Genomic DNA, 12,888 nt, shown 5'->3' on the forward strand with positions numbered 1-12,888 from the left:
ACTTGGAAGACAGGTTTGTACTTTGCAGAGAGCCATTTATTCTTTCTGCTAAGCAGTCCTCAGCTAATAAGGACAGGAAAGTTGAGAAAGCAAAAAAATGTCAAAGGGGGGGAAAATCAAGGAATTCAGTAAAATAAAACAACATTTCCCAACAAACAAATACAAATTTTCTCTGCTCGAAACACCACACCAAAAGGATTCACCTTGAGAAAATTATAAAGTACTGTGTCTTGAACTTAAATGATATAAGGGCTCCTGTTTAAGAGGGAAAATTCTCATGAATATTCCTCTTACTCTCAAGAATTTCCAGTGGCTTCAATCTAGGAAATATTAATCTAAAATATTAAGTTCCTACCTACGCTCAGACTAAGTACACAAGTGGTAATCCAGTGGTCACTGGCATATCTAAAAGGAAATGTCGGATTAGTCACCAAGAAGACACATATTTCATATTTAAGACTAATTAAACACCAACAGCTCTAAAGATTAAAGGTCATTCGTGTACAAACATACAAAAGATAAAACTAGGACAGAAAATACACAAATGGAGAATAAATATCTAAGAATATCAAATATCACATCTGAAAACTCCATTAAAAGGTTTAATGATGACCAAGCCTACATATACTAAACAAACATTCCATGCATTAAGCTTACAGCATTCTAAGAATTCACTTTTCCTATAAGCACTCTTTAAGGAGAAAACTCTCCCACTCACTTCACCTTTTACTAAGTGTACAAATACTATATATGTGTTCGAGTTCACAAATCAGTCTTTAGATAACTCCTCCACAAAACCAAATTTGTTCCCTTCCCCCAGTTTTACTGATATAACTGACATATAATTTGGCTTTCAGAAAAAAAATCCATCATGATTTTTAGTTCAAAAGGTTGATAAAAAAGGAAGTAAAACTAACACAACATTTTAAATCAACTATACTCCAATAAAAATTAATTTTAAAAAATAAAATTTTAAAAAAGGAAGTACAGTACAGACAATATCTGGGCCCACTGATCAAGGCTGCTTTCACCTTTGAAAAAATTAGATCTGGTCTATTAAATCCCTCAAGTATATTCTAAAGAGGAGCCCACACTGTAAGACAGTGAATTTGTATAACCTTTCTAAAGAATAATGCAGCAATATCTACCAAAAGGTTTTTCAACGGGCATAATTTTGATTTAGCAATCCCATTTCTAGGAGTTTCTCTAAGAAGATAATCTGGCATGTGCACAAGGCCATAACCATCATTTATTTTGGGGGGGAATGACAAAAACTGTCAGAATCCTGAATACCTCCTCCCCCCATAGGGATTGGCTGTCTAAAATTACAATACTGCTATATCATGGAGTAATCAAGTAGCCATTAAAAATACAGAGCTACCTATTTATTTATGACATATTAAGTGGGAAAAAAAGCAGATGAAAGAAAGAGAAGTGAGGGACTTCCCTGGCAGCCCAGTGGTTAAGACTCCATGCTTCCAATGCAAGGGGCATGGGTTCAATCCCTGGCCAGGGAACCAAGATTTTTTTTTGGCACTGCCAAAAAGAAAAAAAAAAAAGGAAGAAAGTGAGATGGCATGCCCCCATTAATATTTTAAAATAGAGAGATAAAGGAATAAAATAGGAGATGGGAGACTGGGGCACATACCAAGATTATCTTTCAGGATTAAGGTTTAGAGGTCTTTTTTTTTTCTTCCTTTTTTGCGGTACGTGGGCCTCTCACTGCTGTGGCCTCAACCGTTGCGGAGCACAGGCTCTGGATGCGCAGGCTCAGTGGCCATGGCTCATGAGCCCAGCCGCTCCGCGGCATGTGGGATCCTCCCGGACCGGGGCACAAACCTGTGTCCCCTGCATCGGCAGGCGTACTCTCAACCACTGCGCCACCAGGGAAGCCCTAGAGGTCATTTTTTTTTCCTTTTCTTACTCATGTATACTTTGGAGCTCACTTCCTACAATACTCACTTCAGAAACACCTTCATTGTACCTCTGTGGCAAGAAGCCTAGATTTTAAAAAAGCCATCTTAAATGTGTTATCTTTTCAATATTTAAAAATCCCAATAATTTAAGTACCTGTCGTTCTTTTCCCTTACACAATGGGTTGCGGACAGTTCTGAATTTCTAAGGGAGAAATCACGCTTTCTGCTATGGTCTCTACCACCATGAATCACCACAGACATTACGATGCTCCCTAAGCAACATCAAGGTCAACCCCATCACAGTCACCTGTTATTTTATTTCAGAAACGGAGAAACCATTATTAAATTACTACAGAGACGTCACTGGAACGGTGGAGAACCTTATTTAAGGTCAACAAGCTCTGAAGTATCTAACATAAATTTTAAGGCTTCTGGAAACAAGCAAGGCAGGACCCAGGCTTCAGATGACCATAAAGACTCCTCACTCCTCTGGTTCCTCCTAGCTTGTAGAAGCTACGGCTTAAGGTAATGGACCATTTCTCAGAACCAAAACAATGTAGGTGCTGTTTCAAGGTAACAGGTAAAAATGCTGTCAGGGAATGGTAGTCGAGGGCTGTAGAACAAATCATGTGATTTGCAGATGGGGGAACCTCATTCTGCCAAGAGTCTTGGGAAATCACGACCAGGGGAGTTAGAATCGTTATTCTCTCAGAACGAACAGACACACATAGCAACCAGCCACTAGATGTCATTGTCCTTCAGGGAGTTGGTGGCATGTTGCTTATCCTAGTCAAAAGGAAGTCAACTGGTCTAGACGACTAATTCCTTAAATGGCATTAATTTAAAATAATCTGACCTTTGACTGGGGTGCTCCACAGTAGCTGACAAAAATAAAAATGAAAACCCACTGGAGACTGGCCGTCCGCCCCCAAAGGCAAGTGGCTGCCCAAAATACAACATTTTAATGACGGCACTAGAACATGTGGATGACTTTCAGACACAAGAGGGGGGAAAAAAGGTCCAGCCAAGCAGGAAAGCAGGAACTGCACAAAGTTAACAGCCAAGACCTGCAAGTCATGTCAGTGATCCTGAATCAGGAGACAGTGCTGGTTTCCTTTTAAAATTTATTTAAAACAAAAACAGCATGAAAGAGAGAATTTATTGTTTATTTTAGTAAGGAGTCCAAAGTTCTTGGTCACCTTTAGGGTCGCCTTTTCCAACTCTGGTTTTTTCATGGTTCATTTGTGGCAAGGGGCGGGAAAAGGAACTGCTGATGAAACAACACACGTATCACAGGCTGCGAATAGATGGCCAGAGGACGCCATCCTGCTGAGCCATTCCTGTATTGGTGTTGAGTGTTATGTTTTAAACTTTAAGGGAAGTAGCTGCCAACATTTTTTAAAAATTGGGAGATGACACATCAAAGCATGGATTTTAGCTTCTCTTGAAGAAGCAGATGATGTGGCGGCAGTTCCTGGCCCACCTTCCCACGCAGCAATGGCAGGGGAGCGGAGCTGCCCCCCAGACCCGCACACAGGCACACGCCCCTTAGCAACCCAGCCCACCAAGGCCTCTTGGTTCCAACTGGCCTCCCGCTTGGCCACGAGGAATCTGAATTTACAACTACAGCTGTAAAAAGCGTTTGGGTTTGAGACGGACTAAGAATACCTCAGTGGACAGAATCAATTTCATCTGAGAAAAGGGGCCGCAGGACTGCTAAGGCCACACTCCTTCCACCAAGATAACCCCACAGGCGTATGCGCTAAATGGCTCTGCCAGGAGATGTGCAGAATTGAGCAACCTTTCCTACCCATTCAACTCGATTCCCATGCTCCCAGTACAGACTCCGGGGGTGTCCTGGATCCTCACATGATTGGGGAAGGAGGGGATCGCTATTCATACTCCATGGACAAGAGCCAGGGATGCTGGATGCCCTGAAATGTAGAGCACAGTCCTGTGCAAGGAAGAAGCATCATTCCTCCCACACAATTTGGTATTCCAGTGGACAGTCACATGGCTTAAAAAGCTGCAATTTCGGGCTTCCCTGGTGGCGCAGTGGTTGAGAGTCCGCCTGCCGATGCAGGGGACATGGGTTCGTGCCCCGGTCTGGGAAGATCCCACGTGCCGCGGAGCGGCTGGGCCCGTGAGCCATGGCCGCTGGGCCTGTGCGTCCGGAGCCTGTGCTCCGCAACGGGAGAGGCCACAACAGTGAGAGGCCCACATAACGCAAAAAAAAAAAAAAAAAAAAAAGCTGCAATTTCTCAGCCAAACCCCTAACTCCACTTTACACGTGAACACAAAGCATGGATCTGCATAGTTCAATTAATAACATTATTAACACCTTTTCCAAAAATGGGAGTGTTATTTAATAAAGAGAAGCGTGTACCTCGCATTCTTAGTAACATTACCAAGAGCAGCGGACCATTTTGGAACACCACATTATGGAAAACATGCTTTTTGGGTCACCGGTACTATAGACCTACATTGGCCACAGTCTTCCAGCTGCCTCATTCACAGGGTCTAGACAAATAGGTAAAAGCATTTATTTCCTTATGTCCTCCAGAGTGACTGTGCCTGAGCATTAACTTAATAAAGTATACAATTATAAAATTTATTACTTTCCCTTTATTTTGCCTTTATAATTCAGTTTCAAAACTTTGGTATTTTGGGAGATTATATTATTTACAGATTTTATTTCCTGTTTATACAGTTACATAATATTTGCTATTCAGAGGGAGCAATGGGTCTGCTGAGGTTGAGAATATCTGCCCTAAAACCATTAAAATAATGATGCAATCCCAGAGGCCTTCAAAGCAATCTCTTTGCTTCTGTTGTTTTCTTTTTCTCTCCTACCCTCTTACTCCCACAGATGCCTCACTCTGAGGCTTACCTGTCACCTCCTCTTCCTCCAGAAAGCCCTCCCTGACTACCATATCACCCATCCTTACACTCAAAAGCGGATTTGACTGCCCCTTCTAGGTGCTCCCACAGCCTCGGTGGTTTGCCCTATAATAGAACTTGCTACAGTCGTGTCACTACCTCTTTATTCTTAATTAGCTAGTAAGCTCCCAGAGGGTTACAATGCTGTCACAGTTTTATCACCATCACCTAGCACAGTGCTCACTCATTCATTCAAGAACTATTTCTTGAGCACCTACTATGTGCCAGACACTATTACAATGCCCTGGGGATACAGTGGTGAACGAGACAGGCACTGCTCCTCATCTTGTGGTGTCGTCATTCTACTGAGTGACAGATGCTAATTAAGGGAACTTTGAAATATAACTGCAGACTTTGATCAGTGCAGAGAAAGATATAAACAGGGTGCTATGATGGAGGAAAGCCAGCAAGACATGGCTTAGATAAGGAGATGGGGAGAGACGTTACTGAGATGACTTAAACTGAGAGATGAAGGAGGCAGAGGTCTTAGCTTAGGCAAAGTCAGGAGAAGACTGTTCTCAACAGGACAAATTGCAAGCGCTAAGGTCGTGAGACTGTTAGGAGTCTGTGGTGCTCAAAAAAATAATACGAAAGGACACAGAGCAAGTCTAGCTGGTTCAGAAGCCACAGAGGGAAAGCAGGGTCCAGCAGGCACAAAGTCTGCATTTCATTTTAAGGGCCATGTGTGCTTGTGTGTCTTCACACTGGAGGATCAGCTCAAGGAGGCTAGGAACCTGGTCTTCTCATCATGCCTGGAGCCCCTCACCCCTGTCTAATACAGTATGTGCTGAATAAAGGAGTCCCTTCCATGGGCCCTACCTTACCCAGTGCAGCTGGCTGTGACTTTGTCATTCATTAGTCACAAAGAAAGCAAGTGTGAGCCCCACGTGCTCACAGATACCCTACATCCTCGGCTATCATCACTAAGTCTCAAGAAAGAGCTTTTTTTTAAAATTAAGTTAGTAAATATTTGAGTGCCTACCATATGTTGTAGGCAAGAGGGATACAGCGGGCTTCCCTGGTGGCGCAGTGGTTGAGAGTCCGCCTGCCGATGCAGGGGACACGGGTTCGTGCCCCGGTCTGGGAAGATCCCACATGCCGCGGAGCGGCTGGGCCCGTGAGCCATGGCCGCTGGGCCTGTGCGTCCGGAGCCTGTGCTCCGCAACGGGAGAGGCCACAACAGTGAGAGGCCCACATAACGCAAAAAAAAAAAAAAGAGGGATACAGCAACGAGCAAACCTGACACAAATTTCTGCCTGTGAGTAGTTTACATTCTAGTAGGGGTAGAGAGCTGATAAATAAATTAGAAAGATCATGATAAGTGATGTGGAGAAAAATAAAGCAGAACAGGGGGATGGGGAATGGATTGCAATTTCAATACCACAGTGGATACATGTCATGTCTTTCTTCTCCACATCTCAAAGAAGTTCCACACAGATTAGCCTCACAGAAGAATTATATCATCTCGACACTAGAAGAATTATATCATCATTTGACAGATGGAAAAACAGGCTCAGAGAGGCTCAAAAATTTGCTTATGGTCACAAAGCACATCAGCCGTAGAATGAGCATCTCTTTTATATGCCAAGTAATAGACAAGATAAATACAATGATAAAAGCTAAAATTTTCTGAGCACTTATCACATGCCAGGCATTGTTCACGTGTTTTATGTTTCATTTCATGTAATCCTCAAAACAACATCTTGATGTGGATATTATCATTCCCATTTTACAGATGAGGTAACAGAGGCACAAAATGACTAAGTAACTCACCCAAGATGTCCAGTTAGTGAGTGGTGAAGCTAGCATTCTAATCTAGGCAGTTCGCTTCCTGAGCCTGTGCTCAAAACCAGTACTGTACCTAAAGCCATCCCAGAAAGGGAATGGCTGAGAAAAAAGAAACTCTCAAGACATCTCAGGATGACTATGACCCACCTTTCCTTAGGGTCAGCTCCCTTTTAGTCCTTTATCAAAGACTGTATGAAAGCTGGTGTCCAGAGCTACAGGACTGCAAAACTCATCTTCCCGACCCATTCCACTCAGACACAACCCACATGGCCGCTCATGAGACCTCTCCATGGAGCTCCATCCCAATACATACGTGTAGTTTGTTAAGCAGTACTGCGTCTGTCGTGCTGTTGGCTCCTGGCTTAGCAGCTTTCCAGAACTGCTTCTGGGCGGAGTAGCGATTCATGGGACATAGTTTAAAAAGGCAATCTAGAAGTGAAACAAACAAGTAAAAACTGTTACTGAGGAAGTATATACACTCACCCTATGAAAAAAACTTTCCCCTTTTATTTCTATAAGGCATTATAAATTACATGAAAGTGTAAATGCTAAGTTACAAGGCCCTTTTACAAACCTCTCCTTTGACCTTTAATTCTCACCACCATTATGTGAGGTTAGAAATGAGGAAAATGAAACTTCTAGAAAGTAAGTGAAATGTCCATTGTCACACAGCCAGTTAGGGGCAGAGCTGGGACTCAGAGTCCAAATTCAGAGCTCTCAATGCTGCCCCAGAGTTATCTCCTTTCCTTTATGATGGACAAATTTAAGGTCAGTAGTCTCACTGTATGCAATAGTATATACAGACATTTCTGGATATAAATCCAACTCACTTCAATTCGACTACATTTAAAAACAAAAACAAAAGCTTATTTGGAGGCATCTCCTTGGGCAAAGGTCTCTTGAGTGTTGTTTACCAGATGATTCTCTGGGGAGCAGGAAGAAAATAAATGAATCTGCAGAGACATTCTGTGTCTTCTCCCTCTCAGTGCATGGTGATGTGCTTCTGTTTAGGAATGCCTGGGGTCATGACCTTTTACATTGTTTTATGTAGTAGAACTAACTCACAAAATGGACTAGTGGCTTCAAAAGATGTCTGCAATGAAATCAAAACACCGAAGAGAGGAGTAATGCAAACCCCACAAACAAGAAAAAGGAAAAATAATGATGATCTAACCAGATGTGAAAAAAGTCACCCAGATATTAAAAACTGTTTTAAAAAACACTTAAAATGTTGTCTCTAATGAAGAACGTTGCCCTTAAAGCACCCATGTGCCTTAAGATATTCATGATAATATGCTAATCATGATTAAGAGGACACATTATTGTTTAATCTTAATTTTTTTTTTTTTTTTTTTTGCATTACGCGGGCCTCTCACTGCTGTGGCCTCTCCTGTTGCAGAGCACAGGCTCCGGACGCACAGGCTCAGCGGCCACGGCTCGCAGGCCCAGCCGCTCCGCGGCCTGTGGGATCTTCTCAGACCGGGGCACGAACCCATGTCCCCTGCATCGGCAGGCAGACTCTCAACCACTGCGCCACCAGGGAAGCCTAATCTTAATCTTTTTCATCAACATATATTTTCCTGCTTTTATAATGTACACAATCTATTCGTACAGTGACACATGTATATAACTTTTAACACACACACACACACACACACACACACACACACAGTTTAGGGGTATTTTTGTCAAAACTTTTTGATAGGGATATGCCATGGAAAAAGTTTACAAATAACCGCTCTAAAAAACTAATACTAGAATTGATCCTCACTCTCTGAAAATTTTACCTTTTGACATGCAGGATTTTCAAATGGTATCTGTACAGTAAAATTAATAAATTTGGAATGAACACCCAGATTTGGAAAAACTGCACCCTGAAAGTAGATCAGAGCAAGCTTTTATAAAAAACTTAATCTACTAACTGTACACTTATTCTTATCTGTTCACTGGGACATTCCCTGAAAGGACACTGAACAGCTAAATACTGTTTCTGTCTTAGCCAAATAACTATCTCAAAGTAAAAAATATTCATTTACTGTCAAGGACACAGATACTTAAGACTTTCCTCTAATTCAGATCACCCTTTCTTCTAGTTGGAATCAATGAACTTTTACTAAGTACAGTGCACACAAATACTTGACATTGTTCAGAAAATAATTTTTAATCAAGTAACTGTAGAAATAAAAGGTACTTTCCCATTTCTATAACCTCCTTCTTCACTAAATATTTCTACCTAGTCCCAAGCAGCTACCAGACAAATATAAGATCACTGATATGCATCTTTATCAAGAATATAATCCATCTACTGAAAGTAATCGTTAGTGCACATGAAAGACGCTATCCAGGTCTTTAGAGAACAAAGGACATGGCAGGAAACTGGTTTAAAAGATAGGGCCGCTCTCTCCATCTCTAATGAAACTCACAGGTCAGTGTTATTTGCTGTATCAGTGGCAACTTCATGACATCACTGAAAGACACAGTTTTTCTACTGCTTTGATATATGTGAACTCCCCATTCACCCTGAGAACAATCACACACAACCATGAGACTACCAGCCAGGGTTAAATGTCCTATCTTTGACACAAGACAGAAGGTGGCATTTGCGCAGGACCAGGGTGACTTCCTTGATAATCACAAGACTTAATACCAAAAAACCATTCAAAACACTTAAGTCACTGGTATTAATATCTGACATACAACTTTTTATGGATTAAATGAGGTTAATAATTTCAATTTTCATCTATAAGAAGATATTGAGAAAACTATTATTTTTCCCTCCAGCACAATTCATATGATGATGGCTAACTGGTATGCATTACCATCCCACCCATAATTTGACTTAAGTTGATTTGAGGATCCGGCTGGATCTATAACACCAAGGGATTAACATGCAGTGGAAAGTACCATTTTACAACTGTTGATGGTACTGTCAGTGGGTATAACCCACTTAACAAACCAATGGACTACACACAGGCTCAAATTTCACATAGCTTTCCATTCACCTAAGATGAGAGTGTGAATTGAAGCACTGTCAATCCAACCAAAGCCTTGCTGTAACTTCCACACCAACTATTTTTCTTGGGCAAAACAGAGCATTGTACTGGATTAAGCATTTTTACAACCAACTGTCTATGTAAATATGAGATGCTAACATACTAGTAACAAAACCAAATTAGCCTTGCTGATTTTGTCCTGTCTTCCCAGTTGCTTAGCAACTGATTCAAAGTGAAAATTAAATTAAGCAATTCAAATATGATGTTAAAGTAACCTTCTGAAATTTTGCACTTCAGCGGCTCTATATTGCCCTTTGCTATTTGGATGGCACAGCAGGACAAAGTTAAAGTTCTGCTGGATTCCAATACTGTGCTAAGTATAGAAATGCACAAATATAGGGAATCCAGTGGAAGAATTGTACTTATTTGGGGGAAGTATGTATGTGTGTATATGTATGTGCATGTACACACACACACTGTGCTTTGATTTTGCCCCAAAGAAATGCCACAAAGATCTCTTATGTGACAAGTGATTTTTCAAGGCTTTTAAAAAATAAACTAAATTAAGCTTTCAAAAAATTACTTTGGAATATTCCTAAGCTTTAGCAGATGCCACACTGGGCTAGCAAAGGAGAAGTGAGCAGAATGGAGGGGCTGGGTTAAGTGTTAAAGGGCACGTGGACTGAAAACAGGCCATAGCTGATCTTCCATGGTTTAAAGAGCATTCCAGGGACTTCCCTGGTGGCGCAGTGTTTAAGAATCCGCCTGCCAATGCAGGGGACACGGGTTCGATTCCTGGTCCAGGAAGATCCCACATGCCGCGGAGCAACTAAGCCTGTGCACCACAACTACTGAGCCTGTGAGCCACAACTACTGAGGCTGCGAGCCACAACTACTGAAGCCCATGAGCCTAGAACCCGTACTCCGCAACAAGAGAAGCCACCACAGTGAGAAGCCCGCACACCACAACAAACAGTAGTCCCCGCTCGCTGCAACCAGAGAAAGCCCACGTGCAGCAACAAAGACCCAATGCAGCCGAAAATAAAATAAATAAATAAATTTATAAAAAGTAAATAAATAAAGAGCATTCCAGAACTTGGAATGATGTGAAGGGAGAACACTCAACTGCTTAGCAGCTGTGTTAACCATGACCTTAGGACTTGTGGTGCTTGGTTAAGAAAGGACAGGAGGGGACTTATCTGGTGGCGCAGTGCTTAAGAATCCGCCTGCCAATGCAGGGGACATGGGTTCATGCCCTGGTCCGGGAAGATCCCACATTCCATGGAGCAACTAAGCCTGTGCACCACAACTACTGAGCCTGCACTCTAGAGCCCATGCTCCTCAACAAGAGAAGCCACCGCAATGAGAAGCCCGCAGACCGCAACAAAGAGTAGCCCCGCTCGCTGCAACTAGAGAAAGTCGGCGCACAGCAACGAAGACCCAACAGAGCCAGAAATAAATTAATTAATTTTTTAAAAAAAAGAAAAGACAGGAGGAAGAGGAGCCACAGGTGTGCTTGGAAGCCACCTTAATGGGGTCCCCAGCGGGGTGAGAAAGCAAGAAGCCGACCTCAGAGGGAGCCACACATCAGGGACTCAGAGAATAAAGTCTGCCAGAAGAACGGTCGAAACCCCCCATCTCCTTGCTGCCCTCCACATCCTTAGAACTTTGAACTCTAGAATGTAAAGTGCCTGACGGCAGGGACTCGTGTCTGTTCTGTACTCTCTGGTAACCTAGGGGCTAGGAGTAGTGTAGTGGCACAAAGATGGTTATTGTATTAAGGACTTAAACGTGCTGAAATCCCTAGGTCTCCAGAAGCGACATCAGGTTTGTCCTCCTAAGTCACTTCCAGCTTTGAGCCCCCAGCAGTCTATTCATGAACCCAATGACTACTTAGTAAAGTGCCTACTATGTGCTGGGCACAGTACAGGGGGCTGAGACTGTAACAGTGAACCCAATGCACAAGTTTCTTAGTATAACCCTAGTGACAGCAAAAAACTAGTCAAATACACAACTTGAAGTATACAGCAAGTTAAAGGACTATGGAGACGAGAATTATCTATCAGCCCAATACGGCTGGTGTGGAGGAGTAGCACTTTACACGGAGTCATCAACGAAAGGCACGTCCACGGCTTCTGAGCAGAGAGCTGCAGAGTGAGAAGGAGCGGGGCTTTGGTAACAATGGAGAGGCAACGCCTTCCAGGCAGAGGGAACAGCAAGGGCGAAGGCTTAGAGCTGGAAGGAAATCTTCAGGACGTTAAAAATGAGCAAAGAAGGGCTGGAGGGTAGCAGACGAAGGGAGAGTTGCAGGAGATGTGTCTGGAGAAGCAAGCAGGGGCCACATCACGCGGGGTTGTATGGGTCACGGGGAGGCACTGCTTGTCCTTGTGGGAAGCTACCAAAAGGCTTTAAACAAAGAAGAACCTGGTTTTTGTTTCTATAGGGGCTTTCTTCTTGGTGATGGTACCTCCTAAGAAAGGGAAGGCTGGGAGGGGGCGGATTTAGAGGAGAATAGGAGAAATCAAGAATCTTATTTTGGCTTTGCTTGGTTTGAGATGCCTATGCAACAAGCAAGCTGAAATGTTCAGTGGGCCATTGGTCAACTAGCAGGTTGAAAATACAGGACAGTCAGTAATTTCAGGGGTTAGAGGCAGAAGAAGAGGAAGGATGGGGGTACTGGAGAAGAGAGTTGAGGGAATCAGTACGACAAATGCAATGCAGCGACTCATCTTGGCTAGGGAGATCTAACCAAACCTAGAGAATATGTTAATTGAGCCTTACAAAAGCTTGAACTTGATTCATAGTTTTCAGAGGGCAGAATAAAGACCTTTCCTCTCCTTTTCCCCTCCCCCAACAAAAAAAACGCCAACACCATGAAAATTAAAAACAAAAAAAAAATGCAACTTCATCTTCTGAGAAACTCAAATCCTTCTTTTGGAATAAATGAAGATGGAAAGAGGATGAAGAGGTGGAACTTGAGAGACGGAGGGAGGTATCTACAGTGAGGGTACCAGTGAGAAGCAAGCTTATTTGCCCTGAGGAGCCCTGGAGAGGCTCAGGACCCCGTGATGACACTGTGCAGGGCATCACTGCCCAACCTGGAATAGGGACAAAGGGCCCATGGGCTGAGGCCCAGGAGTGATGGCTCATCCCCTCCGCCTGCCACATGGAAGCGTGATGAGGCTTGCAGAGGGAGAGAACACTAGTAAATGCTACAAAAGAGCTAGGCAGGGCTTCCCTGGTGGCGCAGT

General features: G+C 43.0%; 1 protein-coding gene across 5 annotated transcripts in view; it reads right to left on the reverse strand.

Annotated features, from left to right (window-relative positions):
* Positions 1–12,888, reverse strand: part of ITPR1 (inositol 1,4,5-trisphosphate receptor type 1) — a gene marked incomplete at both ends in the record, with an annotated part of 307,403 nt that overhangs the window by 204,434 nt on the left and 90,081 nt on the right. For all 5 annotated transcript variants that reach the window (XM_079713011.1, XM_079713008.1, XM_079713010.1 and 2 more), the window contains one exon: positions 6,958–7,073. In XM_079713011.1, the coding sequence (XP_079569137.1) occupies positions 6,958–7,073 (116 nt within the window). The remainder of the gene's footprint in view (positions 1–6,957; positions 7,074–12,888) is intronic.

The sequence above is a fragment of the Hyperoodon ampullatus genome, assembly GCF_949752795.1.
Source record: "Hyperoodon ampullatus genome assembly, chromosome: 10".
NCBI classification, from domain to species: domain Eukaryota; kingdom Metazoa; phylum Chordata; class Mammalia; order Artiodactyla; family Ziphiidae; genus Hyperoodon; species Hyperoodon ampullatus.